General features: G+C 47.0%; 1 protein-coding gene across 2 annotated transcripts in view; it reads left to right on the top strand.

The window, feature by feature from the left end:
• Window positions 1-4,125: 4,125 nt before the first annotated feature.
• The window catches only part of HOMER2 (homer scaffold protein 2), a 91,806-nt gene continuing 67,941 nt past the window's right edge, over window positions 4,126-27,990 (top strand). Inside the window, exon 1 of one of the 2 annotated variants that reach the window (XM_077918837.1) lies at window positions 4,126-4,634. In XM_077918837.1, coding sequence (XP_077774963.1) covers window positions 4,510-4,634 — 125 coding nt within the window. In that variant the 5' untranslated portion in view covers window positions 4,126-4,509. Of the gene's footprint in view, window positions 4,635-5,082; window positions 5,100-27,990 lie in introns of those variants that run through there. The other variant, XM_077918838.1, reaches the window with a different exon arrangement.

Below are 27,990 nucleotides of genomic sequence, written 5' to 3'. Positions count from 1 at the left end.
GCTATACTTTGCTTTCTCGCTTTCTCTCTCTTTTTGCTGGCTTGGCAATATCCCTAATTCACACAGAACTTTTAACAAAGCTACCCTTAACTCATATTTATATATACATGTGTTTTTAAAAGGGACGCGGGTGGCGCTGTGGGTAAAACCTCAGTGCCTAGGACTTGCTGATCGTATGGTCGGCGGTTCGAATCCCCGCGGCGGGGTGAGCTCCCGTCGTTCGGTCCCAGCTCCTGCCTACCTAGCAGTTCGAAAGCACTCTTAAGTGCAAGTAGATAAATAGGTACCGCTTTATAGCGGGAAGGTAAACGGCGTTTCCTTGTGCTGCGCTGGTGCTGGCTCGCCAGCTGCAGCTTCGTCACGCTGGCTACGTGACCCGGAAGTGTCTTCGGATGGCGCCGGCTCACGGCCTCTAGAGCGAGATGAGCACGCAACCCTAGAGTCGGACACGACTGGCCCGTACGGGCAGGGGTACCTTTACCTTTACCTATGTTTTTTAAAAAACCCCAGCTAACTGCAACTCTATGCACGCTTGCCTGGGAGCAGTGGTGACTGGTGCCCATTGGGATGGGTAGGGCAGAAGGCAGGAAGACCAACAGTAGGTGGCGACAGAGCCAGTTACAGACAGGGCCAACTATAATTTAGGTTCGTACACATCTTCCTACCTGCTGAGTTTTGCAAGGGGCAACACTGAGACTAAGTAGAGGGGGGGAGCTGATATCCAGGACCACCCACTGGGCTGGTTGTAACTAAGAAGGCAGGCAGGTGGGGACTGGGTGAGGGTAGACAGAGGTTGGTGTGGCAGCATCTCCTATCCCCATTATTTGGTTAGAATTGTACAGTATGTATGTGTTTATTTCCCACATTTTTCTTCAAGGAGCTTAGGGTGGCACACATGGGTCTCCTCTTCCTCATTTAATGCCCGCAACAACCTGGTGAGGTAGCTTAGGCTGAGAGGCAGTGATTGGCCCAAGGTCACCCAGTGAGCTTCCTGGGCAAGCAGGGAGCCAAATTCTGACCTTCCTGGTCCTAGTTTGACACTCTAACCACTGCACCACACTTTTGTTGCTCCCTGCCAAAAGTGATTTACCCTGCAAAAACAAAACATTAAAAACCAAGTGTGATGTTCTACAGGGGGTGCCTTGGGAAGAGTGGCCTCTACGTTAGCTATCCCTTTAAGAAGGCTCAATCCACCTTTGCAGGAGCCAGGGCTGCCTGCAACTCAGCCAGCCTAGCCAAGGGATGGCTACCTCTGCAAACTGTGCACTCGTTTGGTTGGCATAATAAAGATGTTGCCCTGCTTTTGGATTGTATCTTATGGGCCAACATGGCTACGGTTTTAGTGTTGTTTGGTTAAGAGACAATGTTGCAGTGTGATCTTTCAGGAAGATACAAGGGGTTAGGAGATGGTGTTGTAGCCAACTAGGTTTTACTCAGAGTAAATCCATTGAAATTACGTAAAATGGAAATTACGGGGCACGACTAATTTAAAAAAAGGTAAAGGACCCCTGACAGTTAAGTCTAGTTATGAACGACTCTGGGGTTGCGGCGCTCATCTCGTTTTACTGGCCAAGGGAGCCAACGTTTGTCTGCAGAGTTTTTCCGGGTCATGTGGCTAGCATGACTAAGCCACTTCTGGCGAAACCAGAGCAGCGCACAGAAATGCTGTTTACCTTCCCACCGGAGCGGTACCTATTTATCTACTTGCACTTTGATGTGCTTTTGAACTGCTAGGTTGGCAGGAGCTGGGACCGAGCAACGGAAGCTCACCCTGTCACGGGGATTCGAACCGCCGACCTTCTGATCGCAAGCTCTAGGCTCAGTGGTTTAGACCACAGCGCCGTCCGCGTCCCCCTATGACTAACTTAGATTCGTTAATTTGAATTGGTCTACTCTGAGTTGAAACTTAGTTGGCTATGACCCAGTTTGCAAATTGCTGGCATCATGAGAAAGAAGTCTTTTCGTGTTCTTTCTTTTTTAAGTAGAAACACAAAGCAGGTTAAAAGAACTTCTGTGTTCAAACTATTTTGGAAACAGAGGTTCCACAGAAGAAGTGTTCCTAAGCCACAAGACAAAAATGAAATGTTTATGCCTCCAAAACGTATTGGAAGAACCATATATAGAAATTACTGGATTGTTTATGAACGAGCCATTTATTATACTTAAACAGATGACATCAACTTTTAAACACGCGTCATAAAAATACGTGCTCGTCCTCTCACAGTCTTGCTTCCGAACACAGATGTAGAAATGCCATGCTCACTAATACCCAACAGCAAGTCTTACACATATTCAAAATGTCTGTCCATGAATTTTTCCAGCCTAAGGGAGAATTCCCACATTCATATTCCGAGCATCATCAGCCCTAATATTGTGAGTCATCTCAGATCCTTGCCATTTAACCTCAAAGGCTACATTTGTGCCATATATTTAAAGCACTCTTATACAACAGCAGCCATGGCTTCTCCCAAAGAATTATGGGAACTGTGGTTTGTTAAGGGTGCCAGAGAGATAGAGAGACCACTTCTCCCTTCCCAGAGCTATAATTTGCAGAGTAGTTTAACAATCAATCTCTCTTCATAGGGAACTTTGCGAATCGTAGTTCTGTGAATTGTAGCTCAAGTATATTTCCAACACACATTCTGGATTCCAGAATGCCTGAAACTTAAATCTGGCAAGTTCTGGCAACTCCCGATTCAAGGCATCTTTGATGCAAGTGGTACCATCTTTTGGAAGTGAGTGAAGCAGGTCTGTAATACCCATTTTGCACCAACATGAAGTGATAATAAACCAGGGACCTTCTGCATGGAAAGCTGTCTCCCAAAGCAAGGGGGAAGCAAAGAAAGGAAGAAAAGTAAGGGTGCTTAGAATTCCGGTGAAATTTGAAAGTTTGCTTATTACTTTGTGATGTTTCAGTTGGTCCTAATAAAGCTTTTATGCTACTGTTTTCCAGTTTCCCCCACGATTGTACCAACACAGCTGCCTGCAATGTTTGTCAAATTGTAGCAATCCACATGACAATGATTGTGTTCATATGATGGTTGTTACTTTGTTATCATAGTAAACGCAGCACAGTCCTGGTCCTTTTGAAAACTGCTCTTGTATCTTTGAATCCACAATTCAGTTAGAGAATTAATTTATAACTTGTTGGCCCACCCTTTGGCATACTTAAATTCAAATCAGAAACTTTTCCTGAGAGAATTAAAGACAGGTACTTCGCCTTGAGACGCACATGTGGAAGGTGGTTAATAAATAACAAGAGAAATTAATGTCCTTTCCAAGGCACCCAATATGAATGCTTTTTTTGTACAGTTTCCAAAACGGCAATAAAGCATGTTATGTTTATTCAAACAGTCAATGGAAATACAATATTTTAAAAACACCCCAATAAAAAACCCCAGCTTCACAGGATAAAATTTACAATTGCTAGTTTAAAATCAGCCTGAGAAAACCTTTTCTGATAAATCTTTGTTTATATTTTCACCTGTGAATATTTGCTTTAGCTCTCAGAACTGAGCTCATACCAAAACCCCATTTCCCCCAGGTTTCAGCTCAAACCAAGTTTTGTAGCAGTCTTTGTCGACCTGGTGCCCTCCAGATGTGTGCCAGCCCTAGCACATTCTTCTTTATTAATTGCATTCATATAGCACCTTCCTTCCACGTAGCTCCAGCTGGCCTACGTTGTTCCTTTTCCCTCTTCCCAACTAATCCTCACAACAATCTTGCGAGGAAGGTCAGGCGGAGAGAAAGTGTGCTGTGTGCGCAAGGTCATGCTGTGAACTTCACGGGAGATCAGACATTTCTGAGCCTGGCGCTTTCCAGCGCTGGGTGCAGCACTCGGTATCCTTTTGTTCCCGAAGTAGCGCAGTCCGATCCTATGCCCGTTGCCTCGCGAGTTTAAAACCCCACCGCGCTCAGGGGATTTCACTCCGTCCGCAGAGAGAGCCTGGCGGGGGCGAGGTCCGGGGAATCGCTCCGGCGCCCAGGATCGCGCGCGGGGGAGCCCCTGCGCGGCGGCAGCCTCCGCTTCGATTGGACGCGTCGCGCGCCGTCCCGCCCCTCGCCCTCGGGAGAAACTGCGGCAGCGGCCGCGTGTGCGACTCGCTCCCCCCCCCCCCCGCCAGCGAGCGAGTGGGAGGCGGCAGCGGGCGCGCAAAAGCAGGTGGAACTCGGAGCCGCCGCTCCAAAGCGCCGACTTCCGAAGCGGGAGAGGAGAGCGCAGAGCGCGCCCGGCTCCAGCCTCGCCAGCCCAGCCGCTCGTCGCGCAACGCAGCGGGCTGCTGCCCTCGCTGCCCTCCCCGCCTGCGAGAGGCGCTTATGTAAAAGGACCAGAGGCAGTTAAAGAGCAGGGCGGGCAGCTCCGAGGACGCCGAAGAGGTTGGGTGCCGCCGCCGCCGAGCCAGAGGCTGCTTCGCGCGCGCCGCCGCCGCAGCCGCCACAGCTCGGAAGCTCCTCCACACACACCACCCGCGAGGGAGCTGAGGAGAAAGCTCTCCCCGGGGCGGCCGTATGTGCGAAGTCGGGACGCGCCCTCCGCTCCCCCCCGCCGGCGACCGAGGCGGCGGAGAGACTCCCCCGGCCAGCGCGCTGTCGCCGCCGGGCTGCGTGGCCGGCGACAAGTGCCGAGAGATGGGGTGAGTCCGGGCGCCAGCGACGGAGTGGGGGGGGGGGGGGGACGGGACGACGCTTTCCCGCCTCGAAATTCGCGCCTTTTTGGAGGGGGCGCGCGCGCGCAGGATGGGAGGGGGTTGCTCCTTGTGAGGAAGGGGCTGCGGGGGGGGGGCGCGCCCTGCGGAGGAGGCGCTCGAACTTCGGCGCGGCTCTCCGGCGCCGCCTGGCCACTTTCTCTCGGCGCGCCCTGGGCTCCTTTCCCTTTCAGAAAGGAGTCCTCGACGGGATCGAGCCCTTCTCACTATGCGAGACTTAAGCCTCCTGGAAAACTGGGGGTTCCTTCTGAGTAAATAGGTCCAGGTTCTGGCTCGAATGCTTCTAGATCTCTTGCGCCTTTCGCAGAGGATGTCCAGCCTGTAGGATCCCTGTAGGATTTTCTGCCTGTCAGAAGTAAAAGTCTCCTAGACTTCAGCAGGGCTTGCGTCCAGGTGGGTGTGCTTTCAGATCGCCACTTAGCTTTGGGAGGGCTAAAAAGGAGGCCGGTGCCTTGCTTAAAAGGGGAGGGATGGAAGGGTCGTGTGACTCAAGAGCTGGACTATATTTAAATAAAAAAAATATCTCAGATTCAGATCCTCCTGTTGTGTCAGGGTCAAGCCAAGCAGGGGCTGACTGTCAGCCTTAGTCTGATCTTAGCTGTTCATATGAGCAATATTTTGAAAGTTATTGAAATCTGCTAGGCATTCTGCAGTGATAGAAATCTAGAGACAAGCCCTGCCCGCAGGGATGCGAACAGGAAGGGAACAGGTCCAGACAGCACATTGACTTGGCAAGACTGGTGCAGGTGGCAGCTTTACAAACTACCCCCCCTCCCCATTGTTAACCTCATTTTTGCAACATATTTCCCACACCTTCCAATCTAATACTACAACACTAAAGGTGAAATATTATACTCGCTTACCTTCGGGTAAAGCCTGTTTCACTCATTGAGTCCATGTGCTCTAAGGCGCCAATTCTTTGCATGTATACCTGGAATACGCGGGTGGCGCTGTGGGTAAAAGCCTCAGCGCCTAGGGCTTGCCGATCGAAAGGTCAGCGGTTTGAATCCCCGCGGCGGGGTGCGCTCCCGCTGCTCGGTCCCAGCGCCTGCCAACCTAGCAGTTCGAAAGCACCCCCGGGTGCAAGTGGATAAATAGGGACCGCTTACCAGCGGGAAGGTAAACGGCGTTCCGTGTGCTGCGCTGGTTCGCCAGATGCAGCTTTGTCACGCTGGCCACGTGACCCGGAAGTGTCTGTGGACAGCACTGGCCCCCGGCCTCTTGAGTGAGATGGGCGCACAACCCCAGAGTCTGTCAAGACTGGCCCGTATGGGCAGGGGTACCTTTACCTTTACCTTCACCTATACCTGGAATAAACTTCGCTGAATGCAATTGGAGTTATACTTCTGAATAAACCTGCATGGGATTGGGTTATGGGGACAGGAACTGGCTGGTATGGTCAGGAATGGCTCCCCAAAAGCTGCACTGTGCAATCCGGGAGATGCACCTCCCAGAAACTCTGGCACCATTGCAAAGATGCTGCTGCATGTGTGCAACGGTGTGTCAGCCAGACATCATGAAGAAGAGCCATAGTTCAGTGGTAGACTATGTGTTTTGCATGCAGAAGATCCCAGGTTCAGTCCCTGGTATCTCCAGGGAGGGCGCAGAATGTCTCCTGCCTCAGTTTCTGGAGAGCTGTTGCCAGTCAATATAGACCAGTAAGTATTCTTCAACTTTTTCAGACTCGGAACCCACCTTTAATCAAACATGGATTTGGGTACCCATTTCTTAAACTTTCCCCTCCCCATATATTTGCTGCTGTGATGCACCTTGGATCAGATCGTGACCTAGTAGTGGTCCCCAGCCCACCAGTTGTAGACCAGTGGTGTAGCCCATGGGTAGGCAAACTAAGGCCCGGGGGCCGGATCTGGCCCAGTCACCTTCTAAATCCAGCCTGCGGATGGTCCGGGAATCAGCGCATTTTTACATGAGTAGAATGTGTCTTTTTATTTAAAATGCATCTCTGGGTTATTTGTGGGGCATAGGAATTCGTTCATTCTTCCGCCCCCCAAAATATAGTCCGGCCCCCCACAAGGTCTGAGGGACAGTGGACCGGCCCCCTGCTGAAAAAGTTTGCTGACCCCTGGTGTAGCCAATACTGAGCTAGATGGACCATTGGGTCTGACTGGTAAAAGGCATCTGATTGCACTCCAGCACTCTCCATGATGTGGCAAAGAGTCCCAAGGGCTCTCATATTGCATGCTGCTTCATGTCTGCCCCTAAAAATAAAAATATTGCTGTCCAAAGCAAGTGCTTGAGATGTTTCTCTAGGGTAAAGTGTAGCTTGCATATGAGTTTTACAAAAGTTAGGCGCTCACAAAACACTTCTTTCACACAGCTGTTGGGATTGTATGGATGGCTTGGAGGCTGAGTGGATGAAACAACACCCTTCCCATTTTACAGATGTCCTGCTGGTTACCAGGATGTGACTTTCGCTCACTGGTTGCCCATCAACCAGGAGAGTTGCCTTTTGCAAGTTCTATAGTGTGCATACTGTTTTGTTGGGATGTGTGTACTCGATGCAATTTGACTGGCAACTTCCAACATCTGTTTTGATTGCCACCAGTTTGACTTGCACTCTGATCATTTACCTGCAAATAAGCACTGCGGACTTCCATTGAGTTTTCCTTCAAGTGAGCATGCTGAGGATGAATACTTTACATGGTCACATTTTCGCATGTTGCATTCCAGTATTGGGGAGTGAGATGTATTGTGACTGGGGCAATAAGACAACCAGCAGTCAAGCTTTTGCCCCTCCCCTCCCAAATCTGAACATGTGCCATTTGGGTTATGGGTCAGGTCACCAACTCCTCAACAAGCTGCTGTAGTTGTGCCTTTGAAAGCAGACTTTGGCAATTGAAGCTTTTTAAGGCACAAGCATTTGCCATGTTCGGACTTCCTTGAAAGTGGGTGTAATCCGCTGCTGGAGGATACAAGCTGTGTGTTGCTCTGCACAAATGTGTTATTAAGGCATGGGGGTAAGGCTGGGCCAGTGTAGATTGTACTGGTTTAAGAATTACAGAACAGGTTAGATTGCCTGCTAATGACTGTTGACCAAGTCACTGTTAAAGCATAGCTGCAGGGGCAGGTTCAGGAGTTGGCCACCATAACAGTGATCTGCCCAGAAGTATTGCCCAGTGAGTTATTTATATTAAAGGTAAAGGTAAAGGTACCCCTGCCCGTACGGGCCAGTCTTGACAGACTCTGGGGTTGTGCGCCCATCTCACTCAAGAGGCCGGGGGCCAGCGCTGTCCAGAGACACTTCCGGGTCACGTGGCCAGCGTGACAAAGCTGCGTCCGGCGAGCCAGCTCAGCACACGGAAACGCCGTTTATCTTCCCGCCAGTAAGCGATCCCTATTTATCTACTTGCACCTGGGGGTGCTTTCGAACTGCTAGGTTGGCAGGTGCTGGGACCAAGCAACGGGAGTGCACCCCGCCGCAGGGATTTGAACTGCCGACCTTTCGATCGGCAAGCCCTAGGCGCTGAGGCTTTTACCCACAGTGCCACCCGCATCCCATTTATATTACTGTATGGTAAATAATTTGTGGCTTGCAGACAATGTGATGGGAGGAAGATGCCTGGCTTAAGGCATACAGCATAGTACAATATCCACAACAGGTAGAATTACCAGTGTGTTTACTGGCTCTTTGACTGCTCCCTGACACTTGTTAATGCTTATCTGCCTGTCGTGAAAAGTTTTACTGCTGGATTTCTGCAGTCTTAGCAGCTTCTAAAGGTATAGGAAGAGATGCGCTTTTCAGGTGAATATTGGCAATGGTGAATTTAGGCCAGTAAAACCACTTTCCCTGGGCACAGCCTGGATAGGAGCTGGCACCAAAATTCCTGAAACATATTGACATGTACTAAAATCATGTAACAATTTGTTTTCCACCTGAAATAATTACTCATGCTTCCAAGTTTCCAAAAAAAACCAGGCATTTGATTGATCAGATATTTGATGGTGGAGGCAGAGTAGTATTGTAGCATCTTCATAGTCTCAGCACTTACAGCCTGACTCAGTGCAGTACATTCAATAGCTGAAGGAGCTGGAAGAGTTACCGTATTTTTCGCTCTATAACACGCACCCGACCATAACACGCACATAGTTTTTAGAGGAGGAAAATCCGTAGGCATGCCACCTGTAGGCATTCCCTTCATAACACGCACAGACATTTCCCCTTACTTTCTAGGAGGAAAAAAGTGAGTGTTATGGTGCAAAAATTCCGGTAACTGAAAGCATGGGTGACTGAATCCGTTCTTAAACCGAGGTGTGCTTTCCCTAATAAGGCCTTTTATTTTATTTTTAAAAGAATAAAAAGCACTGTGTAACATACCCCAATTTGCATCACCTATACAGGTTGCAGAATTCTTGGCATTAAGTAGTCACACAAAGGAAACTATGGAAGAGTTATTCCTATTTCCTAGATAAATGACGACATGCTAATTTTCTCTTTTGGTAGACATTTTATGTAGGAAGCTGATTTTAAAAATAATTTTAAATGAAGCTGTGGCCTTCTAACTTGGTCACTCACTTCACACCTTCCTTTACATAACTCCCTGTCAAAGGCAGATAGCGGCCATTATTTCCTCTTTATCAGGGAGAATTTGGAAATCTCTCAGCTGCCAGACTTGCACTGCCTATTGTCCTTGACTTTTGTCCTTCAATTCAAAGTTCGAACTAGTCCACCAGTGCCTAAGGGAAACACCCACTTCTGTTCCCCCACAAAATGTATCCAAGTTTAAACAATTAAGAACAAGTCTGTTCTTAAACCAAATCGGTTCTTAAACCGAGGTGCACTTTCCCTAATAAGGCCTCCCGCCACCGGTGTCCTTACACCATTTGGCTTCCGTTCTTAGACCAAGGTAAAGTTCGCAAACCAGAACACTGCTTCTGGTTTTGCAGAGTTCTTAAACCGAATAGTTCATAAACAGGGCTGTTCTTAAACTGAGGTACCACTGTACCTTGCCCCACTTCAAACCAGAACAAGAAGTAAAATGAGACACATATTTTTATTTGGTTTAAGAACAGACTTCCGGAATGGATTAAGTTCATAAACTGAGGTACCACTGTATGTTGAAACTCTACCCCAACCACTGGAAACCTTTCTGACTGCTGAGATCTGAGCTGGCGTTGCCCACAAACCTTTAAACACCTTTTAATAGTCATAAGGGCTAGCAGCTTGACTTCCCTCCCCCAAAAGGAATTCCCAGATTCTTAGGACTCTGCTTCTACACTCAGCACTAGCTTCTGAGCTTTCTCAACATTCCTGCAGGATCCTAGCATGTTTGATGTCTAGCTTACTGCTGTCTCACACCCTATCAGATTTATTTGGCCATCTAGCCCAGAATTGTCTCCTCTGATGGGTCTCAGGAAGATTCCGCCCCCCCATCAGCTGCTACTTGATTCTCCCTGTCATCTTTGTTCCAATGGACTTTGATAACAGCTGGTTCTGGAGAGCCACCATCAGCCACAGCAGAGAGTACCAGACAAGATGGACAAATAACCAGTTCCTGGGATAAGGCAGCTTCCTGTGTTCCAAACTGGAGATGCCAGGGATTGAATCTTAGACTTTCTGCGTGCGAACCATATGCTCTCCTGCTGAGCTATGTTCCCTACAAAAAGGGGGAAAAAGACTTGCCATTTCCAGTGCCTGTAAGGGTTCTTCTGTATCCTTCAATTATCAGTGTACCAAATATTTCTTTGAAGAGTAGTCTTGGATTCTCTAAGGTACACTGACCAGTTTCTTCAGGTTACTCCTGTTAATTCAGTACAATTATTTTAGAGTACCTAATCTTAAGGTTGTAGCCTGAGGTGCCTTGGGCCATTAACTTACTGTATGCCAAAGGGAATGTTAGGAACCTCTTTAACTTTCTCAGTGGTAAGGATGTGACGGAAAAGTAGCTTTTGACATGCACAAGCTTTTAAGACTTGGGTTCTTGCTAAGCAAAACGCCTCCCATGACATTGATATTAAGCTGAATGAATGTCATTTTAGCTGAATGAATGTCATTTTGCACAAGGTGGGCAGGCAGGCAGCCTTTGAAAGTAAAATGTTTGACTTCATTAGCCCATTTTATGGGTTGAATTACTAAAACCCATTTGACAAAAGTGTAAATGAGAAATGTCACGAGGTGACAAACCCTTCAAGTATTTAACGTGATGTCAGAGCTAGGGATTTATTTTCAACTTCTTTATATTTTCATCAGCGAAATTGCGTTGATTTTTGTATTTCGGCTGCTTTATATGAATACTGTCTGCTTGCATAAGCAACTAGATTTAGGCTTTGCATCTCTCCTAGTATTTTTAGCTTGAGTTTCTTAGAAGTGTTAGGAACCTAAAATCTCGCTTACTTGGAAGCAAGTTCCACTTAAATCAGTAAACCTGCTTCCAAATAAGTGTATTGGAGATGGATATGCTGTTTAATCTTTAGTAGCTTGTTGACTGTGGGCATTGCTGTACATTTTGGGAGCAAACACCAGTGCAGTGTGGTCCATTAGGGTGACAGGAAGACTTGCCCACTAACCTTAGGCAGCTCCCACCTGCCTGCCTTCTTACTTAAAACCAGTCCAGGAACTGCTGCTACCTATCAGTTTCACAGCCTTAGTCTAAGTATTGCCTTTGTAGGACTCAACAGGGAGGAGGATGGGAACAATGTTGAATTAGTTGGCACAGAAAGCACACGCCACCACTGATGTGCATCAAAGGTGTTTTTAAAGCATACATCTAAAAGCGGAAAGGCTGTGAACATGACCAAGAACTACATAAGCACAGGAAGACGCATCAGAGAGGTGGAATTGGCTGGGACTCCCTGTGGAGTGTATACTTAGGAAACCTAGGTTAGCTGATGACACAACACTAAGCGGTGTGGTGTAGTGGTTAAGAGCGGTAGACTCATAATCTGGTGAACCGGGTTCGCTTCCCCGCTCCTCCACATGCAGCTGCTGGGTGACCTTGGCCCAGTGACACTTCTCTGAAGTCTGTCAGCCTCCCTCACCTCACAGAGTGTTTGCTGTGGGGGGGAGGAAGGGAAAGGAGAATGTTAGCCGCTTTGAGACTCCTTCAGGTAGTGATAAAGTGGGATATCAAATCCAAACTCTTCTTCTAAGTGTGAAAATAGAAACAGAAACACACCTACTGACCCCAGCTACCCGCCCTCCTTTCCACCTTGTTTTCAGTCTGCAAAACTGGGTAGTGAATGGGTACTTGATGGGCCAGAAAAGATTTGGTGAAATATTTCAGGCCACAGATCATCCTGTAGCATTCTTGGCAGCTCTTTTCACCCTAGTACAGCTGATGCCTGCCCTTGACCCACAGTTTTAATTATCGCAATGCCCCATACAGTGTTGCTCCAGGGCCCAGGCACTGCTCCCCCCCCCTTAGAAAAATAGGTGCTGGTACCACACTTTTTAACAAAAAAGAAGCAGAGGTGTCAGTACTGTGTACCCTCAAGTACCCCCTGGGGGGGGGAACAGGGGCTCCGGGGCATTTTGGGAAATTAAGGCAGTGGTTTTGTTGGAGTGCTGTTGCTGCTGCCTGCCGTGGCAGCCTCTAGGTAAATCAGACATGCCTCACAGACCAAGGGCCATGGCTCAGTGGTAGAACATCTGCTTTGTATGCAGAAGGTTCCAGGTTCGATTCCCTACATCTCCCGGTAGGGCTGGGAGAACCCCTTGCCTGACCTGCTGGGGAGCCACTGCCAGTTAGTGTTGTAGACCATACTGAGCTAGCTGGAGCAATGGCCTGACTCTGTACAAGACAGCTTCCTATCTTCCTAAGATGGCACTCTGCCCAAGGCCCACACCTCAAACCTGAAATGCTTGGCCCTAGAATACTGTTCAGATATTTTCAAAGGAAAAATAGTGTTGCAGATTTGGGGTACCAGGGTCTATATTAGTGAATAGTAGAAATTAGTATAGATAATATGAGGGATGTTGAATGCAAAGTACAAGCTGCAGCGGTTCTCCTGGGTGTAGCCTGGCTGGGCTGGTTGAATGTAGGTCATTATGAAACAATAGGCTGAGGTTACCACACTAAAGAGGAATCTCTCAGGTCTGTGTAAAACAGAGGTTCCCAAGGTGATGGGGAGGGGTGAGGTGACAGGAAGGAGATTTGGGTCAGAGACTGTTTTATGGTTGTGCGACTAGTTCGGCCGCACTGGGCACCGTGCTCTGGAGGGTAGGACTCGAACCAATGGCTTCAAGTAGCAAGAAAGGAGGTTCTGATTAAGCGTTCGGAAAAACTTTCTGACTGTAAGAGTTGTTCAGCGGTGGAGCAGACTCCCACAAGAGGTGGTAGACTCTCCTTCCTTGGAGGTTTTTAAACAGAGGTTGGATGGCCATCTGTCATGGATGCTTTAGTCGAGATTCCTGCATTAGAGGGGGTTGGACTAGATGACCCTTGGGGTCCCTTCCAGCACTTAAGATTCTATGATTCAGGTTATGGTGCTCCTGTGACTTATCTGCTCCTCTCATTTAGCCCTTCATGGCAAGTAGTCATCCTTAAATATTCCACCCTCCTCCTGTTCACTCACTTCTCTGTCTACTCATGCAACTCTAAGCATGGAAATGCACAGTTCAGAATTTATGAAGATTGGGCGCATAAATGTTAATTGTGTGATGGTGCTGAAGTGGCATAGCTCTGAACAATTGAGCAAACAAGATGAATATCAAGCAGGAACAGGAGGTGAAAGCTATATTGGAAGCTGGAATATAACTGATAGTTACAGAGATAATTTTGAAGCATTAAGGGTGTATGGAGAAAGCTGCATAGGAACTCCTCTAGGCAGAGACCCCACCCAAATGCCTTATTTATTTAAAGCACACACCTCCCCCCCCCCAGTGCTTCTGCCCAAAAGAGTCCTAGGGCAGCTATAAAGGTAAAGGTACCCCTGACCAGTCGCGGACGACTCTGGGGTTGTGGCGCTCATCTCGCTCTGTAGGCCGAGGGAGCCGGCGTTTGTCTGCAGGCAGCTTCTGGGTCATGTGGCCAGCATGACTAAGCCACTTCTGGCAAACCAGAGCAGCACATGGAAATGCCATTTACCTTCCTGCTGGAGTGGTGCCTATTTATCTATTTGCACTTTGACATGCTTTCGAATTGCTAGGTAGGCAGGAGCTGGGACCGAACAACAGGAGCTCACCCCGTCAGGGGGATTCAAACCGCTGACCTTCCAAGTGGAAAGCCCTAGGCTCAGTGGTTTAGACCACAGCGCCACCCGCTTACCAATTAGTAAAAAGGAAAATCATCAAGACTGTTCCTGACCCTGGGCATTCGTTTTTAACAGTGTTTTTTTGTAAGGACCAACTGCAATGGAAAGGGGACCTAAGATAAGTTGTTCTCTTAACACAGCCGGTGCAGTAACCCTGCTTTCCACCTCTCCCTCTGTAGCATCCTGATGGAATGACTGATGGCTAGGTCACAATTGAGGAAGAGCCAAAAGCCAGCTGATCTTTAAGCAGGGCCGATGGAGTGGTCCTGAGCCCCTTCTCTCTCCCACTTCTGCTGCAAACTGTTTTTATAAAAACTGTTTATTTCCCAACTGCTTTTGCAAGTCGCATTGTTTTCAGAAATGGGTGTTTTGCTTGTGAGAAACGCAAGCCCAAAACCACCTTGGGCATCTTGAACTGTCTGCCTGGCTCTTTGAATCCGCAGATGGATTTAAATGTCTTCAAAAGAATAGGGATGGCACCCTTTACTTCAGTGGTTTGTTGATGCTGGACAAACAAGAGGCCTTCACCAGTGTGAAGCCAGTGTGGTGTAGCGGTTAAGAGCGGTAGACTCGTAATCTGGGGAACCGGGTTCGCGTCTCCGCTCCTCCACATGCAGCTGCTGGGTGACCTTGGGCCAGTCACACTTCTCTGAAGTCTCTCAGCCCCACTCACCTCACAGAGTGTTTGTTGTGAGGGAGGAAGGGAAAGGAGAATGTTAGCCGCTTTGAGACTCCTTCTGGTAGTGATAAAGCGGGATATCAAATCCAAACTCTTCTTCTTCTTCTTCACCCTTAACCACTTGATAAGTCAAAGCTTTAGCAATTTGGGACTAGTTTACCTGTGATGCTCCCTTGCCCCTTATATGCCCACTGGAGTGCTTTGATCTGTGGAACTGGAAGTGCTACAGGTGCCACGTAATACTCATTCTGTATTTATAAGAAATTGATCAAGTGTGGTAACACCAATTACTTTGGAGCTCACTACCTATTGATAATCAAGCAGGCATCTCCACTGTACACTTTTCTTACACCTGCTAAAAGCATGTTTGTTTAAACAAGCCTAGAATGTTGACATATGCTTCAATATGCATTTAGCTTATCGTTGATTTTAATTATTCTTTTGAGTGTTTAAAATAGCTGTTTTTACTGATACAGTACTCTCCCCCCCCCCTTGGTAAACCACTTTGAGGTTTGGTTTGTTACAATCAAGCAGTATGTAAATTTTATGAATTACAAATAAATAAATAGGGACATAAACTGCCACCTAGCTGGTCCATTCTGACTGGTGGCAGCTCTCCAGGGTTTCAAGTACTGTAAGCGACTTTCTGGAGATGTCAGGGATTTAACACAGTACCTTCTGCACTGCAGCTAATAATATAGGAACATAGGAAATTGTTTTATATTGAGTCAGACACTTGGCCTATATAGCTCAATATTGTCTGCTCTGACTGGCAGCGTCTCTCCAGGATTCCAGACGGGCCTTTCCAAGCCCTACTTGGAGATGCCAGGGATTTTTCCTAGGGGCTTCCCCCCACCTGCTGTGCATTATAAAGGGCCAGGAGGCAGGGAGGGAATTGTACACATTTTAATCTTTGGCTGCAAAGAAAGGTGGATGGACTTGGAAGCCTGTTGTTTTGCATTCCAGAGGTATAATGGGCTTTGTTCATTTCTATCTTGGATGGGGAAGAAAAGAAACTACTTCTGCCAAAGTTAACAGCAGGACATGTAGCAGCTAGAGGAGGCTTTCCTTTCTTTTGCAATGCTTTGTTGTAGTGCACAGTGTTTTATGCCTTAATCTTCTTGTTGGTATTTGAAGCAAGTGTATAAGTTAAGGCGTTTTTAAGCCATGTTGTTTTTTATTTTAAGTGTTTTATGTGTTCACTGTGTCTGCAAACTAAATGCTAACTTAATTTGCATTGGATGTAAAACTGCCATTGGCATCACCAGGAGCCCTTCTCTCAGTAAAAATGGCAGGATGTATTAAATACTTACCGTATTTTTCGCTCTATTACACGCACCCAACCATAACACGCACATAGTTTTTAGAGGGGGAAAATCCGTAGGCATGCCACCCATAGGCATTCCCTCCATAACACGCACAGACATTTCCCCTTACTTTTTAGGAGGAAAAAAGTGAGTGTTATGGTGCAAAAAATACGGTATATCCTTCAAGGAGCTCAGAGTGGCATGCATAGCTCCCCCCCTCCCTATTTTATTTTCACAACAACCCTAAGAGGTAGGTTAGGCTGAGAGACAACATCTGGCCCAGGGTCTCCCAGTGAGCTTCATGGCTGAGACAGGATTTGAACCCTGGCCTCCCTGGTCCATAGTCCAACACTCTGAGCACTCCAGTTTTCATTGGGACCTGTTAAAGTCCCAATCCTGCTTGAATCCCCAGCTTCAACTAATAGCACCCCCCCTACAAATGTGCACATTAAATATAATAATGCATTTAACCTTGCATTTTGTTTAACCCTAATAAGGGGTGTCAGGGACGCAGGTGGCACTGTGGGTTAAACCACAGAGCCTAGGACTTGCCGATCAGAAGGTTGGCGGTTCGAATCCCTGTGACGGGGTGAGCTCCTGTTGCTTGGTCCCTGCTCCTGCCAACCTAGTAGTTCAAAAGTATGTCAAAGTGCAAGTAGATAAATAGGTACCACTCCGGCGGGAAGGTAAACGGTGTTTCCATGCACTGCTCTGGTTCACCAGAAGCGGCTTAGTCATGCTGGCCACATGACCTGGAAGCTGTACGCCGGCTCCCTCGGCCACTAAAGTGAGATGAGCGTTGCAACCCCAGAGTCGGTCACGACTGGATCTAATGGTCAGGGGCCCCTTTACCTTTACCTTAATAAGGGGTGTCTAGTGGATAATCTCAAAACTACAATTGCCAGGGGTTATTTAGGGGAACCATCCACGACTGTCTTAACCCAGCTTCAAAGTGGTTTGAAATGTGTAGTGTAGAAAATGCACTTGGGGGTGAAACACCTTTGTTTGCAGTTCCAGGCCCCTGGTTCAAGGATGGGGGACCTCTGGGCCACCAGCTTCTCATTGGACTCCAACTCCCATGAGCCCCAGCCAGCATGGCTTATGGTCCAGCAACATATGAAAGGCCACACATTCACTATCCCTGCCCTAGCTGAAAGTCGCACAGAGCTTGTGGGATGTATGCGGCTTGTTTGAGTGACAACATTTGCACATGTGGCTTAGAGACAATAGCAGCTAATGCGCCAGCTTCTTGTCATTTGCACCTCTTTCTCTGCCCCTACGTTTTAAAGGACTTTTAGAAGATCACTGCAATATCTGAACCTTGAAATGGTGATTATTTTGCGAATGTTTAGAAGCAGCTGCTGTAATGATGGCTGCAGCACAGAAGGAGTTTGCTGGATGTGCAGATTTGTGTGGGCTGGTTCAGTTCTGGAAGGTTTCTATAAAAGTTGATCGTCTATTTTCCCCTCATCCCACCCTGTGTACTACTAGCTATGTTTATGTACATTGTTCCCCCTCTTCCCCCCTCCCCTCATTTTATAAATACCGCAAGCCAGCTTCCCTTAAATAGCATCTTGGAATTTGCTTGGTTGTGGTTGTGTTTGGGGTGTTGGAGGTGGGGGAACCTTATAATTTGCATCTCTCAAGCAGTTGAATGCTGCTGCCCTAAAACAGTCAAGAAGGCTGTGATTAAATTTCCAAATGTGGCAAGGGCGAGTGGCAGTGGCCTGCTGCTAGGGACAGGAAGCTTTTAGCTCTGGAGGGTGGAGATTCTTAATGTGCAAAGAAAACCAGGAAGGAGGCCATTAATGCTGAGGAGGAGGGTCACTGAAGCTCTGTAGCATCTTGTTCAGAACTTGTTAGATTGAGCCATCAGTGGTAATGCTGGATAATGGGGTGCTTTGATGCTGTGGGTAGGATGGGGGGGGGTATAGAATTGGATGAGAGAATAGCATTTTCCCTCCCGTGACTAGAGCTAAATCTGCACCATACATTGAAAGCACCATGGTCCCACTTTAAACAGCCATGGCTCCTCCTGAAAGAACCATGCAGACAGTCGTTTGTAAAGGGTGATGAGAATTGTTAGGAGACCCCTATTCCCCTGACGGGACATGGGTGGCACTGTGGGTAAAAGCGCCTAGGGCTTGCTGATCGAAAGGTCGGCGGTTCGAATCCCCGCGGCGGGGTGCGCTCCTGTTGTTCGGTCCCAGTGCCTGCCAACCTAGCAGTTCGAAAGCACTCCCGGGTGCAAGTAGATAAATAGGGACCGCTTACTAGCGGGAAGGTAAACGGCGTTTCCGTGTGCGGCTCTGGCTCGCCAGAGCAGCTTCGTCACGCTGGCCACGTGACCCGGAAGTGTCTCCGGACAGCGCTGGCCCCCGGCCTCTTGAGTGAGATGGGCACACAACCCTAGAGTCTGTCAAGACTGGCCCGTACGGGCAGGGGTACCTTTACCTTTACCTTTTTATTCCCCTCACAGAGCTGCGGTGCTCAGGGTGGTTTCAAAAAAAGCAATCCCTCTGTCCAGGGAACTCTGGGAATTGAAGCTCTGTAGGGGGGAAATTGGCCGTCATAGAACTGTAGAGTCTAAGGGGTCACAATGGTCATCTAGTCCAACCCCATGCAATGCAGGAATATTTTGCCCATGGTGGGGCTGAAATCCAAGCTCCTGAGATTAACAGTGTCATGCTCTACCGACTGAGCTATCCTTCAACCTAACAACTCTCAGCATCCTCAAGAACCTCCGGTTCGCAGGGTTTTTTGGATGAAGGCATAACTGCCAACATGGTATAGTACAGTGGTACCTCAGGTTAAGTACTTAATTCATTCTGGAGGTCCGTACTTAACCTGAAACTGTTCTTAACCTGAAGCACCACTTTAGCTAATGGGGCCTCCTGCTGCTGCCGTGCCACCAGAGCCCGGTTTCTGTTCTCATCCTGAAGCAAAGTTCTTAACCTGAAGCACTATTTCTGGGTTAGCGGATTCTGTAACCTGAAGCATATGTAACCTGAAGCGTATGTAACCTGAGGTACCACTGTAGTGCTGTAAATGTATGGTGCTGATGTGGTTTAGGAATAAAATCCTGTGGGTCATATCCAGTCTTAGTCTTTTGTGCCATTGGAGCATTCTTGCACTAGAGAAGGCATAGGCAAGTTGCTGGCAACTTCTTTGCACAGTTGCATAGCCTGTTGCACAGTGAGTTTCTGCTACTGCAGTCTGTTGCATTGGATCTCTCCGTTGTGCAGCATTAAAACTCAAATCAAAGGAGCCCTTGTGTTAATGGACAGAGGATGTTGCGCATAGCTCAAAGCCAGCACAAACACCACAAGGTTCAGTAAAGATTGCAGCAAACAACAAACATTTTATAGGTCTGCTTAAGGGTTTCCAATGAAGGGGTTATATGGGGCCACTATAGAGAAGGCCTGGATTTGTGTACCTTCAATGTATTGCTGCATCCCACCTCAATCTCCAAGTGGTGCAAAATTCCAAGGGTTCCAGGTGCTTACCCAGGGTTTGTGTTTCCTTTTGGAAATGTGGCACAGCGGAGACTGTGGTGCCTTTAAGATATGTGGTTTATTTACACATATATACATCCTGAGCCTACAGTGGAGGGGTTCACAGCATCAACACCCCAAACGGGTCTTGTTTCTCCCATAGCTGCAGCCTTGGATTCAAACACACATCAAGCATTGCACTCTCTCTTCAGCTTGTTGCTTTACTTCTAGTTCACACAACGGTACCAAAACTCTGCTCTCAAACTCGGGCTTCTAACTATCTCAGAGTTGGAAGGAGGGGCTCTACCCATTTTCTGTCAGGCACAGAGCCCCCTTTGTTCTCTTAATGGCCCTTCACCCAGGTGATGACCTCAAGAGAAAGCTAGCCTGGCTTATATTTTAACACTTGCTGGATCCAGAGTCCAGGAAGCTATCCTGGCTTGGTTAGCTGTCAACATTTGCTGGATCCAGGGATCAGAAGACTTGATTAGATTTTAGCACTTGTAGGATCCAGGGATGGCAGGGGATGGCACCCACAAACTCATAACGGTATGTAAAGTGCTTTGAACACTGTAAAGGACAGGTAGGCAACATGATTTGGTTGGATTACAACTCCCATCTCTCCTGACCATTGGCTATCTTGGCTGGTTCTATGGGAATTGGAAGCCAACAACATCAGGAGAGCACCACGTTGGTTACTCCTGCTCTCTAAAGCATTATATAAGTGTAAACTTCAGGAGAGAACAACCAAATGATCATTGGAATGGACAGGGTGCAAAGTTTGGGTTTAGAGAAAAGGCAAGCAAGAGGCAACTTGACATGCATGGTATGGAGAATGTGGCTAGAGAGGAAGTTTTTCTCCCTTTCTCTTAACACTGGAACTCCAATGAAGGACTTCCAATGAAACTGAATGTTGGAAGAATCAGGAGAGACAAGATAAAATGCGCCTTAAGACAGTGCTTAGTTAAATTGTGGAATTCATTCTCCTGAGGGGCAGTGGTGGCCACCAACTTGGGTGGCTTTAAAAGAGGGATTAGACAGCTTCGTGGAGAATAAGATTACAGTCATACCTCGGGTTGAAGTTGCTTCTGGTTGAGCGCTTTTGGGTTGCGCTCTGCAGCGACCCGGAAGTAACATAATGCGTTATTTCCGGGTTTCGCCACTCGCGCATGCGCAGATGCTCAAAATGATGTCACGCGCATGCGCGGAAGCAGCGAATTGTGACCCGCGCATGCACGGACGTGGGTTGCGCTCACTTCAGGATGCGAACAGGGCTCCAGAACGGATCCCGTTCGTATCCAGAGCTACCACTGTATCCGTGGCTACTAATTCTGACTGATCTGTTCTCCCTCCACTGTCAGAGGCAGTATGTTTCTGAATACCAGTTGCTGGAAGCTGTAGGCGAGGAGAGTGCTGTTGATGTTCAGTTCCTCCTTGAAGGCATCTGGTTGGCTATGGTGAGAACAGCGTGCTGGACTCAATGGGCCATTGGCATGACTCAGCAGACTCTTCTTATATCCTTATGGCGTATTTGTGGTCTGTTACTACTATGACGATTGACAGAGCGCTATAAAATATCCTCACCACTATTTTTAGGACAATCGGAAATCCCTAGCTAGAAATTGAAGTACTTCTGTTTTCTGCAGCAAAGTAGTTCTTCATTTACCTGTAGATGGAAAAGGCCTTTGTAAACTGAAAAGGAAGCAACAATTTGTGAGTAATACATCAAACAAGTTTAAGTTGAGTACAAACGGTGATTCTTGCCGTCGACAATACCAGCATTGTTGAAACTCTTAGATGTGCCAAAATGCTTCAGGCCTGGTTCTGGAAGAGAGAAGGCACTTCAAGTTATTGTTCTTAAGAATCTAATTTCAGAGGTTTATATAAGAGATATTACCGGATCACATCACTGATTGCATGCATGACTCAGAGGGGATTGCCACGCAGTATTGTGTAGGTGAAAAAAAACTGTCAGGGATTTGTGGGAAACGTCTTGCTTAAAAATAGTGAGCATAGAGATGCTGTGCTACATATCCTTGTAAATTAGTTCACAAAAATCACTAGCCCATAACATCTTTGTCTGCCTACCAGTACCTGTGTTGGGTAATTGTGGCACATCAATACTGTGAGAAGGAAGAATGACTCTTCCTAATTTCCCAGAAGCTACTCATCACCAGCGAGTACCAAGAATGTGTTTATGAGTCTGATGTTACAAACAAGAAGACACTTGTTCAGCAGAGAGACTGGGATTCCATCACAAAACTAACGAACAGGGATAAATGGATTTGACTTGCTTAGCATGAAAATAATATGTGTAGGTTTCCCAAGTCACCGTCCTTCTCTCTGATTCTTGAGCAAATGTATTGAGTGGGTCCAGACATCACAGTAAACCATGTCTTGTGCTCACACACTCCCCACAATTCTCCCTTGTCTGTTGCAGCCATGAGGAGGAGATCAGAAGCTTTCATCTCTGTTTTGATTGACTGCTGTTTAGTGATATGTCTGAACCCTAAACTGTGGTTACTCTTGATGGTGTGCTGAAATAGGCCCACTTTAAAGCAAGTATAACGAAGCTGTCTTATTTCCAATGAGCTGCAGTTAACATTAACCACAGTTTGTTGAGTTTGGACAAAATGACAAGCTGAGGTTAAGGGAAAACAGAAGTGAAAGCTTCCACATCTCCTCCTTGCAGCCATACCAGGGGAGGAAAGTGGGAGAAGGGAGCACCGGAGCACAGGAGGCTGAGACTTGATGTGACTCATTCCTGCCATGAAAATCATGGCTTATCATAAAGTCCAAACTGGCTGTATGTCAGCTTGAGTAAGAGCACAAAAACGGAAAGGGAGCTGTAAGCAAAATATTACTTTAAAAAAACCTCCTTAGGATCTTGGCACCCTCTTTTCCTTGCACCTAGGTTGTAATCTTATACATGCTTGCTGCTTGCAAGTTAGTTCCATTGAACAAAGCAGTTAATGGCTTGGGACCAGGGGACAGTCTGATAAACTGCCTGCTCTTGCATTAACCTGCTGTGCTGTTAAAATTGGTCTTGGAGGCTCTGCATCTCCTTGCCATTTGAAGTAAGGCCAGATGAAGGGTGAAGACCCGACACAGAAGAATCTTTCTCAGTTGTGGAACCCTGCTTGTGGAATTCTCTTCCCAGAGAGGTTTGCCTGGTGCCAATTTGTTTAGGCTCAAAGCGGAATTGGTTGCCGTTCCTGGCATTTTTATGTTTTTCTTTTTAGCTGCTATTAGGGCTGTGGCTAGGGACGCGGGTGGCGCTGTGGGTAAAACCGCAGCGCCTAGGACTTGCCGATCACATGGTCGGCGGTTCGAATCCCCGCGGCAGGGTGCGCTCCCGTTGTTTGGTCCCAGCGCCTGCCAACCTAGCAGTTCAAAAGCACCCCCGGGTGCAAGTAGATAAATAGGGACCGCTTACCAGCGGGAAGGTAAACGGCGTTCCGTGTGCTGTGCTGGCTCGCCAGATGCAGCTTGTCACGCTTGCCACGTGACCCGGAAGTGTCTGCGGACAGCGCTGGCTCCCGGCCTCTAGAGTGAGATGAGCGCACAACCCTAGAGTCTGGCAAGACTGGTCCGTACGGGCAGGGGTACCTTTACCTTTACCTTTATTAGGGCTGTGGCTGAAGAACAACCAATGTTTTGAGTAAAAGAAATACACTGATGCCACTATATGTACGTGGTGCGGGGGGAGTTCAAATGTGGCCCTCCATTCCTTTCTGTCTGGCCCTTGGGACCCTCTGCAGTCATCAGCCCTGCTCTCAAGGCCACACCACCACACACCCCTCAAGAGCTTTTGCCTGACTGGAATGTGTCTTGTGATCACGCGTCCTGCTTGCCTGGATGAGCATGTTACCGCAATACACATTCCACTCAGGCAAAAGCTCCTGAGGAGGTTGTAGAGATTGATACCTGTGGTATCAGCATATTTCTCTTATTTAGAATGCACCTGGGAAAAGAAGAGCCGGTGGCCAATCTAGTCTGGCATCCTGTTCTCACAGTGGCCAACCAGATGCTGTGCGAAACCTGAAAGGAAGACCCAAGGGCAGGAGCATTTTCCTTTCCTGTGCTTTCCAGCAAGTACATTCAGAAGCATTTTTGCCTCTGATCATGGAAGCTCGGAGCATAGGCATTGTGGCTAGCAGCCATTGATAGCCTTCACCTCCATACATTTGTCTGATTTGCTTTCAAAGCTCTCCAAGTTGGCAGCCATTCCATACATTCGACTCCTACATTGCTTCCTTTTGCCTGTCCTGTATTTTCGAAGATTCTGTGTCATTGGATGAGCATGAATTCCAGCATTGTGAGAGATGGAGAAAAACGTCTCTATCCACTTGGCTCAGGATACAGTGGTACCTCGGGTTAAGAACTTAATTCATTCTGGAGGTCTGTTCTTAAACTGAAACTGTTCTTAACCTGAGGTACCACTTTAGCTAATGGGGCCTCCCGCTGCTGGTGTGCTGCCAGCGCATGATTTCTGTTCTCATCCTGAAGCAAAGTTCTTAAGCTGAGGTACTATTTCTGGGTTAGCTGAGTCTGTAACCTGAAGCATCTGTAACCCGAGGTACCACTGTATGTGTAAATAAACCATATATCTTAAAGACACCACAGTCTCTGCTGTGCCACTTTTCCAAAAGGAAATTTTATTAAACCTCAAGGACCACCTCTCTCCATATGAACCTACCTGAGATCATCTTTTGAGGCCCTTCTTCATGTGCCTCCTCAGCAGGAGGTCCAGAGGGTGGCAACATGAGAACGGGCCTTTTCTGCAGTGGCTCCCCATCTGTGGAATGCTCTCCCCAGGGAGGCTGAGCTAGCGCCTTCATTATAGACCGTTAGGCGCCCGGCAAAAATGTTCCTCATTAACCAGGCCTTTGGCTGATTGGCATCCAATGCCCTTTTAAAATGTGTTGGGGAGGTGGGGGGGGGTTATCGGGTTGTTTTTGTTTTTATTATGTATTTCATGTTTGTATTTTGTGATTTTATCTTGTTAACCGCTCTGAGACCTGTGGGTATAGGGCGGTATGCAAATTTAAATAATAATAAATGTCTTTCACATTACCTCCTACTTGATTTTCCTCTAAAAATGAAAGAGTCCCAAATCCTGCAACCTTTCATAGATAGGTGTGTGTGTGTGTCTACCTTTTGGGTGGCTTAAATGTATCCTACTGTACAAAGGTAAAAGTCACAGCTACTGTTCCACCTCCACTGTTCCCACTGGCCCTGCCCATCCCAGGAATTGGGGTCCCCAGAACGTGGGCCACAACGGCGTGCAACCCTCATGCTGAAAAAAGGTTCCAGGTTCTCTGCTCCTGCTATATACATTTCAAGTTTGAGATGATTGAGATTGAACCTGAGACCTTCTGCATGCAAAGCGAGTGCTCTCCTCCTGAGCTAAGTAAACCTATGCCTATCTTTCATCACTATATTTTGTACTCTGTAATGTTTGAGCTCTCCTCAGCATGCATTTGCAATGTTTGGTTCTGGGTGGAGGTGGCCAAAGCGCCATGCTCAGCATAAGGCATAGCTCAACAAATAGTTCTTTGTGCCGACTGAAAGTGGCAGGATAATGAGCATTTTAGTTACATTATATTTTCCCTTTGGCTGTTGGGTTAGATTCTCATGAGGAACTGAAGTAGGGCTAGAGATGAATACCTGTCCAAAAAGGCTGGCTGCATGATTTATTCTCTCCCCTCCCTTCCCCACCCCTCCGCATGCTCTTTAATATTCCCAGTTAAATTTGCCATAACCTTCCCTGTATTGTTGAATGCTTAAAATAATTAGTGGAAGACAATGAGGAAGTTGGAAGAAGGGGATGAAAAGAAAGCGTCTCCCTTTAAGAGGTGGCTTTAAGCAAAGCTAAAAGTTCATCTCAAAGATTTGCCAGTAATCTAGACTTAAAAAATAATAATAGTCCTGATCCTCATGATATTTCCCCCCCCCCCTTGTTGTGTTGGGTCTCAGCTGTGACAAGTGCTGTAATGTGTGAAGTAGAATTTGTATTAAGTGGTGTTGTATTAAGTGTTAGCTCTGTTGAGGACCATAAGAGGCTTCCCCTGTGAATTACAAATATTCTGTTGCATTGTTTTTGCCTACAGACACTGAAACTGCTATTAATGGCACTGTAGATAGATTCGGAGTGGGGCATAGAATTCCAGTGGTGAAGAGAGAGAACTTGCTGTGCTCGGTTTCTCTGCCCTCTGATAACCTCTGCATTGTGTATGTCGGATGAGAGAGAGAGAGAAGATACAGATGTATTCTGACCAAACAAGCGGTAGATGCTTAAGGTTAAAGTGTGTTGCCCTTGTTTTCCTTGTTAGTGTAGACTTGCATTAAATTGACAAACGATTTGAAACAGTAACTTCCAAGTTGTAACTGATGTGAGATTGGCTGCCTCCACCCACCTTTTGTAGTCCTCATCCGGGCCTCAAAATAAAACACGGCTGTAAACTAATTTCTGCTAAGGCGTAACTTTCCTGATCTGCTAAGCATGGTTAGGAGATTGGAACTGTGTCATGGGCTCGCCTTTCCAGCTGAACTCTCCCCTCCTCTTCCAGGGCTTCCTTTAGCCATATTGTAGCACTACATCTGCTAGATTTCCTAATAACCAGGGTGTTATGAGGGCAACTTTATTTTACATCTGCTAGTCAAGGAGCAGCCGGCACTGAGACCCCACATACTATTAAAATCACTTTTAAAGCTATTATTATTATTATTATTGAAGGAAACTGAATTCCTCATATTCTCCCTCCCCCTTCCTTGTTGCATGGAGTCACAGATACACAAAAGCTTAGCTACGGTATAGGACCCATGCTTTAGAAAACTTAAAATGTAGCTTTCTTTTTATAAAAGAGAGATTTCTGGAGTTCTTGCTTTATTTCTGCAGTTCTACGGGCTTAACACACACACAAAAAAACTGGTCTCCTAGACCCACTGGTGTGGTGAAGGAAAGTTCTCTGAAGGCAATGCCTCAAATCTGCCAGAGCTTTAGGGGACGATTGTTCGCTTATTGCAGTTTTCTTCACTCAATGTTGCATGCGGTGTGAAACCTGTTGAGTCTGCAGCAATCTATTCCACATGCCATTTCAACCACCTTTACTAAACTGCTCGGAAGAGCATAAGAATTCCTTTTTGCAGGGTGCACCCAAACTTATAAAACAACAACAAAATGGGTGTCAACAGCATATGTTTCCCCATCTGGGTAAGCCTGGTGTGCTCCTGCATTCAAAATGCCATGATGACAGATGTATCTATGTGCACACCGAATATGCATTTGCTTAGTTGCTCTTCCTCCAGGTAGACTGTCTGCAATAATCTTTTGGAGCAGAACATGTGTATCACTTCGCCTGAATGTTCATTTCTCTTCCCGTTTGAAAAACACACACCAGAAATCAATTTTTAAAAAAAGTTCAGAAGCCCCTCTGGAGTGGAAGGGGAATTGGCTAGTTCTTTGGATCACGTCAGATGGGAGGTTGGGAGTCCAACATCTGGATGGCACCATGTTTGGCTTACAGCTGCTGTAGGGTGCATGCCTTAACACAATGCAGCGGGTACTGTTCTGCAGTGGGCTTGCCCCTCAAAGCTTTGTGCATCTGGATGCGCCTTTAGTTTTAAGGAGTGCTTGTCATCCCAGTCGCAGGTGAAAAATGGGAGTGCTGCAGCTTAGTCCTGATTCAGAAGGTATGAATGAGTTCCTGTAGATCAGGGTGTGGCAGCAATTAGGGTGTGGATAATGACAAACTTGCTGGGGGAAGCAGAGAAAGGGTATAAAGCAATGCTGGAGAAACTTGGGGTGCACAATTAGAGTGTTCAGAATGAAAAGAGCAGTTCATCCAAACAGGTGCATCCTGTCCTATCCCAAGAGGGGAAGAGATTCGAACCAAATCTTGAAGAAAGTTGAATCTGGACATATTTCACCTTCTTTCTGGTCTCTGATTATAGATGGCTGTTGATGAACTGGTATGCAAGGAAGGCAGATGGGGCAGTGAGAATTGGGGGGAAATGTATACAGTATATGCATGTTTGGACAGAGTGCAGAGTTATTTTTATGAGCTTTGCAATTCTGTACATTCTTTACGTGTGGAAGTTGCCATGGAAATGAAAGATGCATTCATTTGACATTTTTGGCATCTTGTCAGGTTCTGGTGCTGCTTATTCAAATGGATGAAGGTAGTGCAATTTTGGCATTGAAAAGGGATTGTGCCTAAGCACTTCAGTGGGATACAAATGTCGGTGAGCGAGTTAATCACTCACTTAAATTAATAAATAAAAAGAAAAGAATGTGCTTATACAAGCTCAGGCTAGGGAAATGTTTCATGGTTTGTTATCCATGGGGCAGTTGGTTAATTCCCATCGAAAGAGCAGTAAATAAGATTGCGCTTGTGTACATGGATAAGTGTGCCAAAATTGCACATTTTTCTAGCATTGTGAGCCCTGTAACTGCCTTGCCACTGGGTTTGCTGCTGATAGCGGAGACTGGTATTTAGAACTAGGGTTATTAGCAAAGTCACTTAAATAACGCTGGTGGTGGTGGCCTCATGTGCCTGTAGGCCATACCTTTCTTCAACTTTAATTGAAAG

Source organism: Podarcis muralis, chromosome 14 (assembly GCF_964188315.1).
Source record: "Podarcis muralis chromosome 14, rPodMur119.hap1.1, whole genome shotgun sequence".
NCBI classification, from domain to species: Eukaryota; Metazoa; Chordata; class Lepidosauria; order Squamata; family Lacertidae; genus Podarcis; species Podarcis muralis.
The sequence above is the reverse complement of the archived record's forward strand: the minus strand, read 5'-3'. Positions and strand labels throughout refer to the sequence as shown.